General features: G+C 47.4%; 1 protein-coding gene across 1 annotated transcript; it reads left to right on the forward strand.

The window, feature by feature from the left end:
- The first annotated feature begins 17,880 nt into the window (after nucleotides 1–17,880).
- Nucleotides 17,881–19,455, forward strand: LOC119280656 (epoxide hydrolase A-like). The gene is made up of 3 exons (XM_037561446.1): nucleotides 17,881–18,180; nucleotides 18,584–18,784; nucleotides 18,908–19,455. Exons 1-3 carry the CDS (start codon nucleotides 17,881–17,883, stop codon nucleotides 19,388–19,390), a joined length of 984 nt encoding a protein of 327 aa, XP_037417343.1. The 3' UTR covers nucleotides 19,391–19,455.
- The last annotated feature ends 2,536 nt before the right edge of the window (nucleotides 19,456–21,991 follow it).

The following is a 21,991-nucleotide window of genomic DNA, read 5'->3' on the forward strand; positions in this document are numbered from 1 at the left end:
GGGTTGGAGTTTGAAAATGTGACCTTTAGTCCCGGTTGGTGCCACGCCCACGTGGCCCCTGGGCGCACGAACCGGGACTAATGCCCCCATTAGTCCCGGTTCTAGATTGAACCGGGACTAATGGGCTAACCCAGGGTGGACCAAAGCCCACTTTTCTACTAGTGATGGAACTAGGTCAGCCCGCAGGAATCAGCTCCGTGGCCTTGCTACCGCATCTGGTTGCTGCCAACAGAATAAGAGAGGATCCCTATCCCCTACCTTCCCGAGGCAAAGACATTGCGCAAGCAAGCACAGATCGGCCAACAACCAAAACAAGAGGACGATGGGCCTACACTAATTCAGAGACAAAGAACCATGCTCCAAATCCCTCGCCAAAGACGCAACAAATCACTCTCCAACCTTGCCCAAGCTGGCACCTTCAAGAAGGAGGTGATGCATGACGCGTCGTTGCCGACCAGTCTTAGAAAGACAAGGGATTTCTCTCGGGACTGCAGTGGGGGAGAGAGGGCACAAACCTCGAGGAGGGGAACGACACCAACTGATGTCGACGTCGTCGTGGCTAGAGAACACCAGCCAAAGGATTTCTCCCGATTCGGTCTGCATCTTCAGGCAACCCAATAACAGATCCGGCGACCAGCAGCCACCGACGACTAGATCCAGCAGGACAAAGTGTTGTGTGGTGGAGGGGGGCCACCTTCAAATACAAACGTGAGCGAGGAGGACGCAACACCCGCTGCAACCAGCGACAGCTCCCGCCGTCCCTCGCCACCCTCGCGGCCGAGGAAAAAGAGCGCCACCTTCTGCGACGCTGCTTGCAGCAGAAGGCAGCGCAGCCTCGCCGCCTGAGGCCGTCGCCTCGGCGTCCGGAGCCCTCCTGTCGGGAGCAGCAGATCCTCGCTGTAGCCGTCCTTGACGACCATGCAGACGCGCCGGAGGTCTCCTCGGGTGGCAGCGAGGGGGGAAGGAGGCGGGAGGGTAGAGTCGACCGCTAGGGTTCGTCGCCACCCTAGTCACCCCAAGTGGAGCGAGGCGGGGGCTGCCTCGAGGACAAGTAGTTGGATCACATGGTCTTCGGGAAGTCGATGCCTGGGGCCACCACTACTGCTGGAGGGACCCTCCTTATCGGCTGAGGTTGTGATCCCGGTGGACTCTATCCCTAGCGCGGCGGCCCTGGTCTCCATTGATCAACATACGAACCAAGCCATATGCTAGCTCTCCACAAGATGCTCAACTATTTTCTTATTCTTCAATCTTGCCCTTCCAATTTGTTAATATTTTATTTTTAATTAATTGAGCACGTAGGAGTATATAAGTATTTTGTATTTTACTGAATAAAATACCACAACTATCCATTCACACATCCTTAAAATACTAGCACTTGGTAATGTCAAAGCGGTGATGCGCTATTTATCTACTCAATTTTGTTTATGAAATATTATCTACTCAATTGCCACTTATATAATCAATTATCAAAACATGTATGTTTCTTGTTTGGTGTGACTAGTGAACCACCATACTGGTTCATTGATTACTCAATTAGTTTAAGACTTCTTAGTGGTGGCGTCCTTCTGCGTCGTTGCCTTGTTGAAGGCATTCCTTGGATATGCTTTGACCCATTTTTCAGGATGAAAATCTAGATGATGGTTGGATCTGATGACGATGGCGCATGAGTGTCGCTTCTTTTCTGAAGGCATTATTGTTGTAGAACTTCATCGTACCTGTTGTGTCATGAGATGGTTGGTGCGGATACTACTAGAGTTTGCCAATAAAATTTGAACGATATGTTTTCTTTCTCGCCCACACACAACTTTGGTGTTTTATGACTTTGCTAGTTGCTGGCATGTTGTGTGCGTGTATGTGTGTGTGTGGGTGGGTGGGTGTTGTTTATGCTCACATTGTTTGTATTTTCTTGATGCTTCATTTTGAGCTAACAAAATCTACCTTTTGTCGAAAAAATGATTTAGCAAGTTTCATTAATTGCATAATCGGATGAGGCCGGACCAGAATAAGTACATGAAATAAAAAATAAGCGACATGGTTTGCTCAAATTTGATGGTACCTTCCGCAGTGCTGCGCGAAGTGGTGGGAACCTATTAAAGTGGAATTTTGTTGTATGGAGCATGGATGTTTTATGGGGACCAAAACTAAAAAATATATGTTTTAAAAAAATTATTATATCATTAAAAAAATCATTCTATATAAGCAGTATAATATAATAAAAAATTGACATGCATGTTGCATGACATGTTTGCATGTTGAGTGAAAGATGTTTGTGGGGATCACCAATTGTTAACAGGCGCTCGTAACCGCAGAGTTGTGGCCGGCCTTTCTAATCCGTCGGAGGACTAATTATTTGATGAGCTAGCTGCCTTGATGGATTCCTACTTGGAGGTGGCTAGCTAGCTGGAATGATAGCAGGCACCTTATACATGAACACGGGGACAAAATTACTGTTATGACTTATAAGGCTAACAAAATTCCGATTTGACCTCGTCTCAAAAGAAATTTCGATTCTGACCTTTTTGGGTGACGCCAACATCCCTGGCGTCTGGATTACAAAGCAGACGCCAGGATCCCTGGCGTCTGGCCCATGACCCGCACTGCCCGCCTGCCCGTTGACCTGCTGACGTGGCAAAGGGGCCAGACGCCAGGGACCCTGGCGTCTGGCCCTGGTAAGTGGATAACCCCCACGGGCCGAGCCCACCCACCCATCTCTTTTCCTCCTGGCGGCGCACGAACAGAGGGCTTCCTCTCCTTCGCCCCTCTTCTCCCTCATACCAAATCCTCACCTGATCTACTCCATCCTCCACTCTAGTTCATGGATCTGGGCCCCCTAAGCATCCTTGAGGTATTCTCCCCCGTCTCCTCCAATTTATTTGGGTTGAGTCCTCTTCTTTTTGATGCATTATTCAACACTAGGTGATGTTAGATGATTAGATGGTTTCTTTGTTTTAGGAAATTGTTTGTAGTTGATAGATGATTTGGTAGGCAGTAGATGATGTGTAGTTGAACATGTAGGCAAAATCAATTCCTTTTTGTGCATATGTTGTCCATAGGAAAAAAATTTAACTAAGAGGGGTGATTTTTGTATGTAAAATAGACTTGTTTGATAATTTGGTTTGATAGGATGTGTGTATGTGGTATAACAATATAGTTGAATTTAAATATGATGTCTCTATGTGTAGATAATCTTATTGTTGGCATACTTTATTTGCAAAAGATATGGTGAAATTTGGTACTCTAGATGATATGCATATGTGACACCATATTATTTGACAAATTTATTTGATTGAGATGATGTTGGTATGTTTGAGAAGAATTATGTGTGCATATGAAGAAGAAAAAAATGATGTGGTTATGTTTGAGAAGAATGGTGTGTTCATATGGCATAACTTGGAGAAGAAAATTGTATTGTTTTATATTGTTCATGTATTCATATATGTTTGTGATTTATTTTGTAGGATGGCGGATGATGATGGACCTTGGTATGTCGGATTAATCGATGAGTGGGATAAGGAGCATCGTGCTCGTGCCATTGAGAATGGAAAGGTAAGAAGCAAGACTTGTCAAATTTCTTTATTTCTCATTTGTGTTCTTGTATTGATCAAAACATCACTTTATTTGCAGCTTGTAGTTGCTATGCGCATGAGGGGTCATTCCGCTGATGGCTTTACTTACGACCCGCGGTACGAGCCTTATATTCGGAGATTGGGTCTTCTCCCATTCGTGTTGCAGTTTAAGCGACCCGCTCCGCCGGTGAACCACGCGCGTTGACCGCACTTGTGGATCGTTGGAGGCCGGAGACTCACTCGTTCCACCTTCCATGTGGGGAGATGACGATGACCCTAGAGGACATGGCTATGATAAGCGGCCTTCCTATCGACAGACAAGCCGTTACCGGTCGTGTCAGCGTCGTTAATTGGCAAGAACGGACGGGCATTTTAATTGGTGTTCAGCCCGACGACCCTCAAAAAGGCAATGCTGATATCGCGAGAGTGAGGCATTCTTGGCTAAAACTAGTCAGAGGAGACACCAATCCGTGCCCTCAGGGTGCCAATGACGTGGTTGTGCAGCAGTACGCGCGAGCCTATCTTTGGTATGTACTAACCAAGGTAGTCTTCTCAGATGCAACCGGGAACTCAGCCCTCTGGATGTTCTTGGAGCTACTCAATAACTGGGATACCCAGTATAGCTAGGGTTTGGCCGCACTAGCATATTTGTATCGTCAGGTAAGAGATATTTGCAACCATTTATCTTGCATTTGTCATGCGCCTCCATATCTAACATGTTTGTTTGATTGCAGCTTGACTTGGCGTGTCGGAGGAAGGGAGATACATCCTCATTGTCTGGGTTTGTTTGAGGCCTATCCGTGTGGATGTGGGAGTGGATCCCGGTTGGACGGCCTGATTTCAAGAACCCCCTCATGGCAAACCCACGGGGTAATCATGACGGGTTGCATGATGATGATCCATATTGGCGCCCTACGCTTGCTTACTATTGGGAACAAGTGACAGTCTACACAGGAAGCTCGCATGTGCGATACAAGTGCTATATGAACGAGCTGGACACCTTGACTGCTGAGCAGGTTTTGAGAAGTTCGGTGAGATAAAATTTAGTCAAGAATGAAACTTATGTAGCTAACAATGTATCTCTTTGTTTTGCAGGTATATTGGTTGCCTTATGTGGAAGATCGTGACTTTGATCTTAATGAGATGTGCACGTGTGATAGCCATCTTTGGCGGGCGAGGTGCCCAATGATATGCTTCTTCGCAGTCGAGTGGCACTTTGTAGACCGTGTGGCAAGACAATTTGGAAGAAGACAAGGTATTCCAATTGAGGAGAGCAAGGAGGAAATGCTATCTCTGCATCGGTAAGCAAGCATGCCTTGAGTATGTAGTAGAGCATTGAATAAGTCAATGTTTGCTAATGCTTTGTCCCGTGCATCATTTGTAGGTTCGATCGAAGGAACAATCAGGATATATCAGATTGGGTAAACAAACACCTTGCGTGGATAGAAATTTGGAATCAAAGAGACACGTTAGTGCAATCAGAGAATAGACCTCACAATCAGTCAGCATATTAGAAGTATCAAGTGTGGTATGCGGATCGTTACCGGTTAAAGCTGAAGCCTAGTTGGACTCATGAGGAGTGGTCGGAGTTGGTGTCTGAAGACCCGAAGACTGCACAAGGTTATCAAACCTTCAACACGGCTATGAGAGACACCAGAGGGGTTCACGTTGACTATGCACCGATGCATGATGAAATGGTAGTCTGTTTGACCTATTCTAACATACTTGCATCATGTTGTCTTCTTTCAAATACATAAGTTTGGTGTGTTCATGAATTGCAGGGCAGAGAGTTGCTTCTGTGCGTCAACGATGCCAATGTTGCACTGAGTCATCCACCTGGTGGTGCATTATCTGAGAGGACTCTTAGGAGCACGATGGAGGTGTGATCAATATATTATAAAAGTTTCTTTTCGCGGATTATTTATGTGCATCTCATATCATAGCATATTTTGTCTTATTGCAGAAGTTCAAGAAGCGGTTTCATAAGATGGCAGCAATGCTTTCTTGCCATGGTGCTCAGTCCAGTGACGTGTATGCACCTGGTAGCCGCGCCGCCACAGCTAATAGACGGCGTTATCTACAGAACGATGAGGACATGGAGGAGGAGTTCGATGAAGAGGAGCCAGCACACCAAGAGGAGCCAACACATCATGAGGAGCAAGAGTATGATGCAACACATCAAGAGGATCATGAGTATGATGTTGATGCTCCACAACCATCACAGGTTACACAACCGACACAAGGCAATGCTTGCTCTAGGAAAGGCAAAGCCATAGCTAAGACACCAGGCAAGAAAGGTAGAAAGAAGAAATGGAGCACACAATTCCATAGTCCGGAGTATCCTCATAAGCTTATCCCAATAGGAATGCAAAGATATAAGGCCAACACTGAGGCGGAGGAGGAGGCATACAACGAAGAGGAGGAGGAGGAGACTAGCGAAGAGGAGGAGCATACACTTGCAACCATTGCGAAGAGAGGAAGGAGGAAGTAAGCTCCTTGTTGTCGTGGTAAAAACTTCTTAGGTTGTCTTGAATTTGGTGTCTTATGTATGCACTTGATGTCTTATGTATGCATGAATTTGTCGTGATGAAAAATCTGTGGACTTGTTGTCGTTTGTATGCAAGAATTTGTCGTGGTGAAAATTCTGTGAAATGTGCTATCTTCTGTGTTCTATGAACTTGTCATATTATTATATATGTGCTATCTTCCTGTGTCAAATAGCATGTCAAATATTATGCTAACTAGGGTTTTCACAAAACTATAATACATTAAACCAACCAAAAAGTAGGGGTGGAGTTGATTTACCTTCTAGTTTCGAAATCCTAAAGATCCAACGGTGAAACCGGCCCGATTCGTGAGACATTTGAGGGGGGTTAGGGTGCTGGATGAGGGAGTGACGTTGGCAGGGCTAGAGGTGAGAGTGGGTGGATATGAATGAAATGAGAGGGGTAGAGGTGGAGATGAATGGATGAGAGGGCTATAGGTGGGCCCAAAAAATCTTATCCACTCGAATCTTATCCATGAGACAGATAACTGCAAAAATGCTCTCTGGATACCAGACGCCACGGACCTTGGCGTCTGGATGTCCATCAGACACATCAGACAGGGTGTCTGATCTCCTACGCGAGCAAAATGAGCCAGACGCCAGGGTCCCTGGCGTCTGGGTGTGGGAGGCAGACGCCATGAACCTTGGCGTCTGGGGTGTCCATCAGACACATCAGGCATGTGTCTGGTCTTCTGCTTGAGCAAAACGATCCAGACGCCAGGGTCCCTGGCGTCTGGGTGGGGGAGGCAGACGCCATGAACCTTGGCGTCTGGGGTGTCCATCAGACACATCAGGCATATGTCTGGTCTACTGCGTGAGCAAAATGAACCAGACGCCATGGACCTTGGCGTCTGGGTGTGGACCTGGTGTTTTTGCACACACTTCTGTCTTTTGTTAATGTTTTTGCTTAGCAACTTGTAGCGCACACTGTTAAATATGAACAAAGCATGCTAGTCTCAACCAAAAATATGAACAAAGCATACTAACTAGTCTCGAATGACGAACATAGTTTGCACATTCTCAAATAGTCTCGAATTACAAGTTCATCATACACGATGTCTCGAATGACATAAGTAGTTCATGACCACACAAGGTCTCGAATAACAAGTTGATACATTAAACAAAGTCTCGACAGTTCATCATCGACGCCGGTGCCTTTCCATTTGTCTACTGAGTAGTACGGGGCCACTTTCCCTTCTTGTCACGTGCCTCGTCCTCCTCTCGTGCATAGCGAGCCCTTGCAAGTTTTCTTGCCCTCTCTTCTTGACGAGCCTCCTTCTCTTTGCGTGCCCTCTCTTCCTCACGCTTCTTGCGCTCACGAGCCTCCTTCTCACGACGCTCCCGCTCCAATCCCCGTGCATAGGACTCCTCGAATAGGCGCTTCCTCCGTAACTAATCTCGACGTTGGTCCTCTTGGACATCTTTTGGTACCTCGTGATCTATCCAAGTGAAGTACTTGCAAAGTGGAGGAGGGGACTACATATAAACCATGTTTTTGTTAGACATATGAGTGACAACTTGTTGATGTTTTTTGTATGTACACCTAACATACCGGTGGTATGTCATATTCGTTAGTTGGCCTTCGACGATCATGTGCATAGTTGGGACACACGAAAAACCTTCTACCTTCTATCCATGACTTGTTGCGGTCAGTGGACACCTTCAGCTTGCAAACATCAGCACACCAACATGATGGTGTGGGCACATCCTTCTCCTTCTCCTTGTCCAAACTGGCCTCCATCCACGTCTTCTGCATGTCCTCTTGGTCCGCGCACGCCGGCCTCGTCCTGGAACCGAATGAAGCCATGCCTACAAAAAGAACAATTGTTAGCACAAGACATAAAGAGAGTAAATGCGTAAATACAGTAAATGAATAAATGCTAGGAATTGTATGAACAAATAATATACCATTATTATTAGATCAACCATCTGGATTAAGCAAATAACCGAAGGCCGATCCATTATCAACCATTCCTCTACGACCACCACCACCTCTAGCACTTGTGCTTCCTCTCCGACCACCACCACCTCTAGCACTTGTGCCTGCTCGACCACCACCTCTAGAATTTGTGCTACCTCGACCACCACCTCTAGCATTGTGCTAGCTCGACCACCACCACTAGCACTTGTGCTTGCTCGACCACCACCTCTAGCACTTGTGCTAGCTCGACCACCACCTCTAGCACTTGTACTCCCTCTACGAACACTAGCACCTCTAGCACTTGTGCTCCCTCTACGACCATCATTTCAATTCTATCGAATATGATAACTTGTTGCCGTGAAGACTTGCTTGCTTGTAACTGCAACCATTCATCAACCTTTTTCGGATACTCCTTTTTTTCACCTATCCATTTTGCAGTCTCTTCAGAATGCCTCTGAAAGTACTCATTAAGCTTGAAGAAGGTGTACTCCACTATTGCAGTCACCGGCAATGCACGAGCACCCTTCAAGACATTGTTGAAACATTCTACCAGATTGCTCGTCATGTCGCCATATCGCCAACCACCATCCTCATGAGCATGTGCCCACTTGTGCTTCTCGCTTAAATTCCTAGTTAAGAAGTCTTTCCCCCCTTCGTTCACCGCTGCAAAGAGTTTGTTGTACCGAGCATCGAAACCTTGGGTGGTGAAGGCCACACACACATGGGTAAGGTCTTTGCTGAGCTCCTTGCTCTTACATGCCCGGTAAAAGTTGGCCACGAAATGCCTCATGCACCATCTGTGGTGAAGCTTTGGAAATCCTGGAATAACAATGTCCATTGCCTTGAGTATGCCATGATGCCGGTCCGATATGATGCATACCTCCCTAGCCCCAATCATGTTCTGCCTAACATGACCCATGAACCACTCCCAGTTGTCTTGGTGCTCGGAAGGCACCAAAGCAAATGCACACGGCAACACATTGTCGTTTGATGAGTGCGCCATTGCTACCATTAGTGTGCCCTTGTATCTACCGGTCAAGAACGTGCCATGTATAGACAAGACCGGACAAAATGCTGAAACGCCTTCACACATTGTCCATAACTCCAGAAGGCACGGTGGAACACTCCCTCGTGATCCTCGACCACATGAAACATGCCCGGGTTCCTATGTGCAATGGCGGCCAACAACCTTGGGAGCTGGTTGTATGCTTCTTCATAACCACCATACAACATCCTAATAGCATTTGCCTTTGCCTTCCATGCCTTCCCATACTTGACTTCATAACCAAATTGTTTTTTCACCGTCCGCATGAGAAACCGCACTTTCACAGTGGGATCAAAGCCTATGTCTTTCATCCATTTGTATCCGAGATACTCAGATGTGAGTTGACGGTGTGTCTTTCTAAGTCGCTTAGATGGAGGTTTGCATCTATGAGTGGCAACACAACTTTTTAACACCCATTCTTCGGTTTCTTTAAGCTTTCTTGCACGAACCTTCCATGGGCATCCTTCTTGCTCACACACCACGGTGTAACGCAACTTCATGTCAGAGTGCTCAACATAAAATGGCCTATGGTTTCGAATGGCATAGTCAGCCAACCAAAACTTCAGCATAGGCAAGCTCAGAAACTTCACTCCTTTCTTCAAATAAGCATTCTCGTCCTCATTCTCCACCCTTGGTTCTCCTGGATCCGGGCATGGTGTTGGCTCAATCCCCGTCATTCTCATTCCACCGTCAACAACAACTTTATGGGCAAGGCTGAGATCTTTAAACAAGTGAGTTCTTTTTTGTAAGCTCGTCAGCTCAAAGTGGATTTGGTTCTCCTCCTTTGTGAATCCATCCTCGTCCAACTGTTCAACTGGACCCTCGTCATCTGAGTCATACGCATATTGACGCCTAAAAGGCAAGTCACCAACATCATTACCATGAAACCCTTCCTCTTGCTCTTCGTCGTCATCATAAGCATCTTCATCCTCTTGAATTACTCCGTCACTAGCAATCACCTCAACTTCATTTGCTTAGCTAGTTGGTGGTTCGCTAGAAGCATTGGGGGCATACAACTCAACCTCATTTGCTTTGATAGATGGTACACAGGGATGTGGTGGGGGATAAACATTGGGGGCATCAACCACAACCCTATGCTCAACAAGTGGCACCATTGTCCTCTCGCTCATGTCATCCATTGGGGAAGAGACATGCCGGTTCAAATCAAAGCTAAACCGAGGAGATTCAACCCTGGTGGCAAACAATTCAAGTAACTTGTTTTTCGATTGGGATACTTTTTCCTTGTATACATCCCAATGCAAATCCGAGGTGATAGGCATACTTTTCAAGCGAGATTTGGCTCCAACTCCAACATCATACCTTCCTATTAACTTAACATCAACATTGGTGTCCATCCACTTCAAAACTTGTCTCACTTTTGCAACAACATCCTCATAACTAGGGCTTGTATCAAAAACCAATGGTTCCTCACCCGTGTCGGCATTGTTACTCAAGAATGCCTCCTTGTCAATGTAATGAACATTAACAAGTCTCTCCATCTAAAAATAACATGAATGCATTTAAGACTTCAATGAGAATTGGTGTTTATCCAAATACATCTTATTATATCCAAATCATATCAACACTAAATTATTGGTGATGTCCACAAAAGTATCACTAATTAACACACACTAAGCAAAGTTAACCCTAATCACTAACTAACCCTAACCCCCAATCTTTCTACTCAAAAAACATATATTCCTACTACACACCATGCATAGAACTATATTATCAAAGTTAACCAAGCCATTCACACTAACATAAGGGGGAGAAAACATGAACTAGGGTTCCACCAACATGTATAAAATGCAACCAAAATAACAAGATTTAACAAAAAATAATTGGATGATTTGGGGGAGATTACCAAGAGCAGCAAAGTGATGGAAAGATCCACCTAAGGGATGCACCTTTTGGAGAGGATTTGAGGGGGAGCTTGAGGGGTAGGAGAGAGTATGAGAGCTCCAAGTGTTCTTCAAGCTCGGGTTGTGGATTGGGGAAAGTGTGTGGGGTGGGTCCCACACACTCTCCCGTGGGTTATCCACTTACCAGGGCCAGACGCCAGGGTCCCTGGCGTCTGGCCCCTTTGCCACGTCAGCAGGTCAACGGGCAGGCGGGCAGTGCGGGCCAGGGGCCAGACGCCAGGGATCCTGGCGTCTGCTTCGCAACCCAGACGCCAGGGATGTTGGCGTCACCTAAAAAGGTCAGAAACGAATTTTTTTCCAAAGCGAGGTCAAATCGGGATTTTGTTAGCCTTATAGGTCATAACAGTAATTTTGTCCGAACACGGCGCTACACATGACCGATTTGAATATTTGGTGGTTACAGGAGTGTGTCCCTCCTTTCACCGCCGATCCGCGATGTGCGCGTCTGGAACGAGATCCTCTGACTTGGGAACACCTACTGCAGAGGGACGTTGTACAACGTGCACCGTCCATCAGGCATCCAACGACACACGCATGGACTACAGCCTGTGCTATCCTTCTTGCTCCGTGGAAACAGAAATAAGCGGCCCACGCGGCCCAGTCCGACACTAGCGAGGGAAAAAAAGGCGCCAACAGCCGCCAGGAGTACACAGAACAGCGCCAAAGTTGAACGGAAGAAGATCCCGACGGCCGGCTGGGACGGCTGCTCTGCTCGTCAATCTCAGTAAGTCTCCATGGTCCTTTCTCTGACATCTAACACGCGAATAAAACTCTGCAATTGATTGAACTTCCACCATCATATTACTTTAGAAATTGATCAAATTTCCCTTTTCTGATGGAAGAAGCAACCTGCTAGTTGATCGGAAGGAGATCCCCGGCACCTGACGGAGACGGCTACTGTTTTTTGGCAATCACAGAAATTGTTCTCTGATTGAACATAAAAACATACTTATTTATTTAATTTCCAGGGACCAATCACAGATGATATATTTACCGGGTCATGGTGAAGTACTACTGTTTTGGGGCAATCATGTGCTCTGTACTTGAATGAGAGCACAAACAAGCATGGTTTTGGCAAATTTGGCCATTCAGTTCAGTTCTAGGTTCTAGTTGCTCAATCCCTTCTGCACCTGCAAGTTGTCTTTTGTTCAACACCCTGGTTGTCATCTCTTTTGTTCAATGCACCTGCAAGTTCTCTATGCATGCTCATTGTACATTCAGCAGCCAAAACAAGCATTATGACTTGCAAGTCATTGTATTCCTGGAAGAACATGTTCTCAAATTGTCAACAACAGGTGCTATCTTCTGTAATTAACAACATCAGTATTATGCTCTCGAATGGACAATCTTATATATCAGAACAATACAATAGTCAGAGTATACAGAACTTCAGTGATTCACATTCAATATTTGTAACAATAATCACACTCAAATTCACTAAACTCCACTCACATGATTACAATTTGGATACGAAATTCAATCACACTATTCACTGGAGTATACACTAAATTCAAATCAATTACAAGCTTAAATTGGCATTTCGCCTGGGTGTCAGCCGCTTCTCTGTTGTTGTTGCTGCTTGTCTGCATAACTGAGACTTCAGACACCTGTTCAGCAAGGAAAGCAAGCACCGAACTAATGCAACACGATTCAAGCAGCAGAGCAATCTTCCCAGAAGAATCGGCGGCGTCGACGATGCTTGGTCCGCAGCTCAACGGCCTCGACGGCTCCGGTGGCGTCTCACCCTGTACACGGCCGCGGCTGGCTTCGCCGCCTCAACGGCTAGGCAGCGTCACGCCTTGGAAGGGGCAACGGCTGGCTCCGTCGCTCCACGGCTACGCTGCTTGCGCCCTGATGGAACAGCGACTGCTCTTCACCACCTGCGTAGCGAACCCTAGGGAGATATAAGAGCGACTGGCCGATGACGGTGGCGATGGAGTGAGGCGAGAGCGATGGGTAGCGTCAGACTGGGCCGATGGGCCGCATCTTTGAGTTTCCACCCGAGCGAAACTGTGAGTATTGTAGGATGCGTGGTGGACGGTGTTAGAGTTGTGTCGAATATAGTGTACAAGGTAGGTTACAGTTGGACTTGTAGTTGGACTTGTAGTTGTATCATGTTTACATAGGATGTGGAGTGTAACCTATGCCAACATAATAGCACCGGAACACAGGGGAAGCCGGCGGCATGTGCTGGTGTCCAGGGCGACCGGATGCGGTATTGTAGCGGTGTCATGGGGAGGGGCGCCCATAGTCAAGCTCCGGGATGTAGCCATATCGGTGAACCTCATTAACAAATCTCGGTGTTGTGCTCGTGCGATTGCTTGGTCCTCGGATGATTGACGGTATGCCTCGGATTTATTCTAACAAGTGGTATCAGAGTAAAGTTTGAAGAGGTCACGGAAGTTGATTTAGAGGAAAGCGATGAAGACCGGCTGTGGAGGCATGACATACCTGCGGCAGCGATCGGAGATCGTCGCATATAAAGCAATTGGAAGCAGCTGGCTAGTTGATCGGAAGCATTGGCTGGTGGCCAGAGTCGAGATTGAAAAAGAGCAATCGGAAGCGGACTCGGTGAGATTGGATCAGTGGAAGGCTTGCGTGTGCGCATTGCGGCAGCAGGGACGTGCGTGCGGCGATCGGTCAGCGCATCGGCGCATCGATCGGGCGAGCGTACTCGTCGTACGCGTGCATCATGGCAGCGGAGGCTGCAGCCCAGGCAGGGCAATACGGCCCAAGGCCCAGTCGGATGCGGCTGGGCGGATGGCCGCTCGCTGGCCAATGGCTGGGCTGGCCATGCTGAACAAGGCCGGATGGTGCTACACGTGCAAAGGCCAAGACGTGAGAGATTTGTTTTGGACAAAAAAAAGGGCACGGGTGTTCATACTTCACATGAGACGAGCGTGCGTGTGTGTCCTTCGGGCAGAAAGATGTTTCTCTTTGCTGCTATAAGGGTACGTGGAGATGCACTAGCAAATAGTGGCGAGGAAAATAATTGTGCAAAGAATTCTTGGGGTGGGATTTGCATGGAAGTTTTCCTGTCAAGATTGCTTGGAGGGCTTGGAGATTATGTGAAGTGGAGGACAGCATGTCGTGCAGCCAGAATAGTTCGGCTGGGTCGGACTGGACAGTCTGACGGGATCGACGCAAGTCGGTTGGTACAGAAGACGGTGGTGGTATCAGCGACGACGACGTAAGAGCGTGATACTGATGGTGACCGACTTCTGGGCATGGAAACACGTGGCGCAGGCCCCGAGGGCTTGTGTGGCTTCGACAAGACTATGGCGCGGGGTTGATTCAAGGTGGTGTATACACGGAGCTTGAAGTCGATGAGACGCGTGGGTGGACTGATCATCTACCATGGAGTCATGTTGAAGGTGGAGCTGGATTGAGGGGCTACGGTGTAAGGATCCTGAGAATCGAAGCCTATTCAGCGGGGAAAAGCGAGTGACGCGTAGTTCAGACTGGAGCCCAAGGGTCTGAAAGAAGCGTAAAACTCGTCATCGGTCGGTGATGATCGGTGGTACTCTGCAGTGGGGGTTGAGTGGTGTGGTCTTGCGACCCTTGAGACTCGACCGGGATAGCGGAGGCTCGACGCGGTAATAGCGGCGAGGCGTGCGGTATGCACGGTGCATGAAGACGGACCAGGGCTCTGGTGGTCATACATGTGGTGAGACAACTGCGAATTTTACTCGGGATGACTACAAGCAATGGTGAAATTCTTTCAAGTTTCAGACAGGCGATCAAGAAAGGAGCGGTGATGTTGAGTTCAGGTAACTCTTATATGTGACACCCAATATGTGAGTTGTTCACTTTCACGCAGGTCAGTGATCGGTGTGTGATGGCGTTGACAGATACTCCAAAAGTTGGGAGCACAATGTAGAGTAATGAGGAACTTAATTTTGCTCGAGTGTTGACTGTGGTCAAGAAAAGAAGGGACTACAAGTTGCAGGTGGAGTCACATGGAGTCTTTGGAGTAGCAGCGGTGCTCATGGAATAAACTCAAGTCCAATGTACATGGAAGTTTGACGCATGGACGAACTCAAGGTGGTGGAGAATATTCGCCAAGGTGGAGTTTGTTAGAGTTGTGTCGAATATAGTGTACAAGATAGGTTACAGTTGGACTTGTAGTTTGACTTGTAGTTGTATCGTGTTTACATAGGATGTGGAGTCGTGTCCTAGTAGGACACTTGTATCCTAGGCCTCTCTTATATAGCGGGAGTAGACACACGATGTAACCTATGCCAACATAATAGCACCGGAATGCAGGGGAAGCCGGCGGCATGTGCCGGTGTCCAGGGCGACCGGGTGCGATATTGTAGCGGTGTCATGGGGAGGAGCGCCCATAGTCAAGCCCCGGGGATGTAACCATATCAGTGAACCTCGTTAACAAATTTTGGTGTCGTGCTCGTGTGATTGCTTGGTCTTCGGATGATTGACGATACGCCTCGGATTTATTCTAACAGACGGTGCAACGCTAAGGACGTCCCTCTGCAGTAGAACTTCCCTACGTCAGAGGATCTCGTTCCGCGCGTCTGGATCTCTTTCCTGTGTACTGCTGCAACGTGATCTTGTACACGGCCATCAACGACGGCAGCACCACCCATACTGTCCTCCATGATGTGAACAGAGATGGTACTGTGCGTGGTGGCTGGCACATGCTGAATCAGATCTGGCAGCGTGCGTCATGGGCAGGATGGATCTAGCGGGATCTAGCCTGTGCTGGATTGGCGGGCGGCCGGTGGTGGTGCTCCAAAAGTGCTTGATGCGGTGGATGGCTGGAACACACCTCTATAAATATACACACGTATATTCTATCTTTATGAACATCTTTGAAAGACTGAGCCGGCATATCATTTTAAAATTTATGAAGTCATCGTAGGCGCCTCGTCGTCGACGGGAACGTCTCCTTTCATTGAATGTCCATTTTCAGAAATCTTGAAATAAATCCAAGAATAAATGCGAACACCAGGACTTGAACCCTGGTGGGCTGGGGATACCACAGTCCCTCTAACAATCCAACCATAGGTTGATTCGCGTGGCACACTGATTTGGCCGTAGGGCTTCGCCTGCCAGGCTTACCTATGCCTCCCGCCCTCACGACGGTCTGTCTTTACTGGACATTTGTCTTGCTTCGGTGATGGTTTGGGTGTGCCACACATTGGCGCCAGCTCCTAGCATGCGCGGCCGTTGTTTGCATGGTACGATCGGCCGTCGCAGCAAATGCCCGGTCAGTGGTGTTCACTTTGATTCGTGATTCCGGTGCTGACTGGGACATTGCAGCATGACTTCTTCACTAGCAACTTGGTGGCGGAAACACAGAGGACTTCGTCTATGACGGTTCACTCTATGCATTTTGAAACCGAACCAAAAAATCATACTGAAAATAAACCGAATCGAACAAATTTTACGGTTTTTATGGTCTCTGGTTTTGGTATGGTATGAACTTTTCATACCGTTTTAAACTTTGGTTTTTATAGTATATACCGAAAAACTGAACGGTTAAACGAATAAACAGAAGTAGAAAATAAATTTATATTTTTTGAGGGAAACAACCATACAAGTTATGTTTTTCTTGTACATGAGTCAAATTCACTACCAAGCACGTACACTTTTCTCATAACATAGTCATTTTTCTCTTTAAAAAATGCAAAGCACGCCCATAACCATCAAGGGATGAATCAATTCATGCATATATATACTATTTATGTAAAATAGAATGTGTTTTGAGTCATAAATTTGTAAATTGTTATTACGCCATTTTCAAATTCGCATCAACTTTGCTTATTATGGTATATACCAAAATCATACCAAAATAATTTGGTATATATCAAAACCAAACCATATTTTAATTTTATACCGTATTTACCAAAGTATTAATACCGTACAAACCGAAAAACCATATAAAGCGAACCATGTAAACCGAATAAACCGAACGCACAGAGTGAATGACGATGAATGCAAGGCCTCAAGTTCGGGGGTGAAAACTCTAGGTTTCGCCTTCGCTGGTCGTACCTGGCCACTGGTGGTTTATGCTTCCTTGTTGAAGGCATTGTCTGGAAATACTCGGTCCTTCTCTTGCGAGTCGAAACCCATGATCTAGCGTACGTGGTTCAATCCAGTGATGACGGTGTTCATGCATCATTTCCTTGCTGAAGGTGTCGCTGTTGGGGGAACCTTCTCGTTGTTCAGGTGTTGTCAACGGCAGTGGTAGTAGTTGGTGTTTTGCTGCAGTGGGTTGTTCACCTTTCCTTGACCCCTATGGGTCCTTTTTTTTCTTTTCTTTTTTGGTTGTGTGCATCCTAATTATGCAGAGACCAGGTATATACTCTTATGTCCGTGTCTGCTTGATGCGACATTATGAATCAAGTAAAGAACGCCCATTTATCATAGAGGTGTGTCCTCCTGCGTTATTTCTTTCTTCCCAACTGCGTTATTTATCCGACCGTCCGCAGGCGAACCCAGGGAGCAGGACTAGTGTGGACAGCGCAGGCCAGCTGTGGGAATATTGTTGAGTGATTGCATTCATGTGTTCAAACCACAACGCAGCCACCATCGCACGAAACTAAAAACCACTAAGGCGCTGATTGGATTGGCTTTTCACGGCGTCATACACCTGTAATATATACGGACCTTCATCCGTCGTTTTCATTTCCAGGCAAAAATCTGGCGTGGCCGGTGTTATACAGCTGTAAAATAAATACAGGTGTATAAAAATACATCGATACCAAGTGGAGCCTAACATGAAAACAGTGCCAGGTCTAGTAAGTTTTGTCTATAAATAGCACCTCCCACCAGCTCAAGTTGCAATGCACAACACACAGTAAAGACACATACACCAGATAGAGAGAGAGAGGGGAGGGAGGGAGTTTTGGGTGACCATGGAGGGTGTGGTGATCAGACACCAGACAGTGGAGGTGAACGGCATCTCGATGCATGTGGCGAAAGCCGGTCCTGAGGTGGACGCCAAGGGGGCGGTGTTGTTCCTGCATGGCTTCCCGGAGCTGTGGTACTCGTGGCTCCATCAGATGGAGCACTTGGCGATTCGTGGTTATCATTGCGTCGCGCCTGACCTCCGTGGCTATGGTGGCACCACTGCGCCACTCGATGTGGCCTCTTACACCCCCTTTCACATTGTTGGTGACCTTGTTGCCCTCCTCAACACCTTAGGGATAGCAAAGGCACAATTAAGCTTATTTCGTAACCAAATAATATAGTCTGTTTTTGGATTACCCAGAGAAGCACATGAGCACGCACACACATACAACACACGCCCACCACACGCGGGCAGGTATACACCTGCAAATCAGATGCTTACACTGATTAAGATCCAAAACAAATTATGGCATCTCATAGAACATATTTTGTTTAATTGTTAGAATTTGAAAATGCATTCTCGCTTTTCCAAGTGAATTCATAAGCCTTTTGTTTTATTGTTGGGCAAAACCAAACTTTTCTAGATTTTTGGTTAATATCAATGCAGATTTATTGTGCAATATAATCCATAAGCCGTCTGCTGCATATATGAAAGTTCTAACTGATGTAATTTTGACCTCATAACATACGCACCATGGTTGAATGAAGGTGTTTTTGGTGGGGCACGACTGGGGCGCACTCATCGCATGGTACATGTGCCTGTTCCGTCCGGAGCGTGTGACGGCACTCGTGAACACTAGTATCGCCTTCATGCGCCACATCATGATCCGCACCGGCCCCGACTTCGTAAATCCCATAGAGTACTTCAACCGCGCATACGGCTCCAACCACTACGTGTGCCGCTTCCAGGCAAGCCACTAGCATGCATTTGTCCGGAACATTCAACTGGTACCCGCATTATCAGATGCCCACAACAAACTATTGCAAAAAAATTCATTACACAACGTATATATGCATATGGTTCACTTACAGGAGCCAGGAGTCGCGGAGAAGCAGTTCGCACCGGCGCACGCCAAGCGCCTCATGAGGCAGTTGTTGTGCCATTGCTTTAGCCATGGCGTGTTCTGTGATGAGGAGATGGATGACAACAAGTTCCCGACATCTCCGCTTCCGCCTTGGCTCACCGAGGCCGACATTGACTACTTTGTCACCTCCTTCGAAAAGACTGGCTTCACTGGTGCCATCAACTACTACCGAAACTTAGACAAGAACTGCGAGCTGGCAGCGCCGTGGGCGGATGCCAAACTGCAGGTGCCGACCAAGTACATCGTGGGGGACGGTGACATCACATACAACTTTGAGGGGATCCAGGAATACATCCACGACGGTGGCTTTAAGGAGGATGTTCCACTCCTTGATGAGGTGGTCGTCATCCCCGGTGCCGGCCACTTTATCCAGCAGGAGAGGGCCCAGAATGTCAGCGACCATATCTATGACTTCATCATCAAGTTCTGATCCCGAAGTCCAGATGGACTCAAACTATCCATGTGCTTGCGATTGTCACTGTTTGATCTTGCGCTTGTCTGTTTATTGTAATGTCATCTGTTTATCTTTATGTTCCCATTCAAGGTGCGTACATAGATTGTTATATATTGTATCTAGTGGCGGAGGACGGTAAAAAATTAAGGTGGGGCGAACTATGAAGCATAATTTCTTTTGATACAAAACCAACACAGATAACACACACCACTGTACACTAATATTTTTAAATGATCCTAAATAGAATAACCAGATACAAAGGAAATGTAAACATGTTTGTCTAAATAGAAAAAATAATCTAAAACATATCCATTAATAATGAAGCTTTAATGGCGCCTAGAAGAACCAGGCAATGGCAGTGCCATGTCCTTCTTTTGAAAATTTTCTTTAATTTTACCAAAATCAAAACTTTTGAATATCCCACGCTCAATGTAACACACCATGAAGCCACGTGTCGAATTTGTATTCTCCGTTTCCACGGAATTCACTTAATCTACGAACAGAATGTGTTCTAGCATTGCGACTTTCATGGGTACTTGGATTGAAGCTACTGCCACTACCAACAGCCTAAAAATATCTTGTCAAATGTGCAACCCATCCCGAGGTCCTGATTCCCCAAGTCCAAATGGATTCAAATGTCTCCGACCGCATTGTAGATTGCTATGTCATTCTCTGAAAATGACACTAAAATTCAGAAACATACCTCTCCCGTTCGTATTTGGGAACCTTTTTCTCCTCCTATCCATCTTCGTCCGAATGCCCGATATCGCTAGTCGCTACTGTTGGCTGCCGGCCTAAAGCGCAGCCTTAACGCCGTGGCGCCGCCCACACGCAGACTGCAGTCCTGCTGGGCGCCGGCCCCGCCCCAGTGCGCGCTCCTGCTGGCTGCTGCTGCTTGCCGGCGGCAACTGGAGCCGCTGCTTGTCGCGCCTACAGCCTGCAGATGCTAACACTGACGCTCCGACTGCATCTGCACGAACTGAACAAGTGCAGTTCAGTTGAGCAGTTAATTTTTTCTTTTGAGAAACTCGCCACTTTATTAATCAAGGATGTTCATAGGTACATGCCGTGGATCATTGGGATTGCCCAGCCACACATGTCTACCTAAACTTAGATTACAAGCAAACTTGGCGAGATTGTGAGCCTCGAAATTATGGTACCGTGGCTCATGAACAAAAGAACAAAAAGCAAAACTACCACTATGGTTCATTATTTCATGTACTACTGCCGCATGAGAACCTCCCTTGTTTATATCGTTCACCACTCCCAGGCAGTCGGACGCCACTGTTAATCTCTGCACTAGTAAATCATCTGCCAGTGCCATCGTTTCCCTGCATGCCTATGTTTCCAGCATGGTTGGGTCAATTACCCCTCGGTAAAGCATAGCCGAGGATCCAAGATACATCCCCATGTGATCACGACAGGGCCAACCACCGCTGGGTCGGATTCTGTTGGACCCCCGATCCCTCTTGCTGACGCACCACTGGTTTGGGAACCTGATCCAACTCTGATATGTAGTGATCAACAAAAGACGAAGTTTGCCCTGGAGATTGGAAGATCCCTTCGTGTATTGCTTGTCTCCGTGCAAACCAGATCGACCAAAGGGTCGTTAACTGAACCTGCAACCCTGTGTGCGTGTTGGGCCGAGGTCATGTCCGTGTGCATGGGCTGGAGGCCATGTAAGGTGGCCCAACGTGGCAGCTACTATGTATACGTCTCACCGAACCAGAAAGCAGCGAGTGTTTAGACTTTAGAATGATCTGCTTACCCCTTTGCCAAAGCTCCTCCTCACCTACTCCATTCTCTTCCTTTCTTTTAATTCTCGATCGCGATTCCCAGGGTGCTACAATCTGGTAATCAGAGCCTTTAAAAAAAATTCACCACCTCGCCGCTGCCAACGATCTCTTACCCTCTCAATCGACCTGTAAATTCCATAGGGTCAGGCGCGAGCTGCTCTGACGAGCTCGCTCGAAATACTGCCCGGGATTCAGTCGATTTGGAGCAAGACCAGGGCACTGCCATCTAAGCCCTCAGCGCAGACACGCCGTGTTCTCGACGCCATGTCGGAGACCACGGACAAGCTTCAGAGTATGCTTGAGACCGTCATCTGCCGCCTCGACGTGAATCAGAAGACTGCCGACGAGCACCACCAACCACAGGTCGCCTACAACTACAACGACCAGGACTCCACTGAGCTCAAGCATCTCTCGAAGCAGATCGACCTCACACAGGCAGATGTGGACGAGGCCCACAAGTCACGTGGGCTCCTCCGTGCATGCACCACCACCGTCGCCCCCTCTGCCAGCCCGCCCCACGCCGCTGCCCCTCTGCACAAACGGCGGGACGCAGCTGTCGTTTGCACGGCCGGACAACCACGTGCCACCGCTACTTATTCAGCACTCGCCCACGGCGTTAAACCATGCTCACGGCACGGATCACCACACAAAACCGCTTACGCATGATTTCCGGCGTTTCGACGGCGACACCCAGCGCATCTGGCTTAATCGGTGCACTTCTTAGTGCTGCTCTGTACATGGATGGACTGGCCACGATGTGCCTGCAGTCGTTTCATCCGAC

Source organism: Triticum dicoccoides, chromosome 3B (genome assembly GCF_002162155.2).
Source record: "Triticum dicoccoides isolate Atlit2015 ecotype Zavitan chromosome 3B, WEW_v2.0, whole genome shotgun sequence".
In the NCBI taxonomy this organism is placed as follows: Eukaryota; Viridiplantae; Streptophyta; class Magnoliopsida; order Poales; family Poaceae; genus Triticum; species Triticum dicoccoides.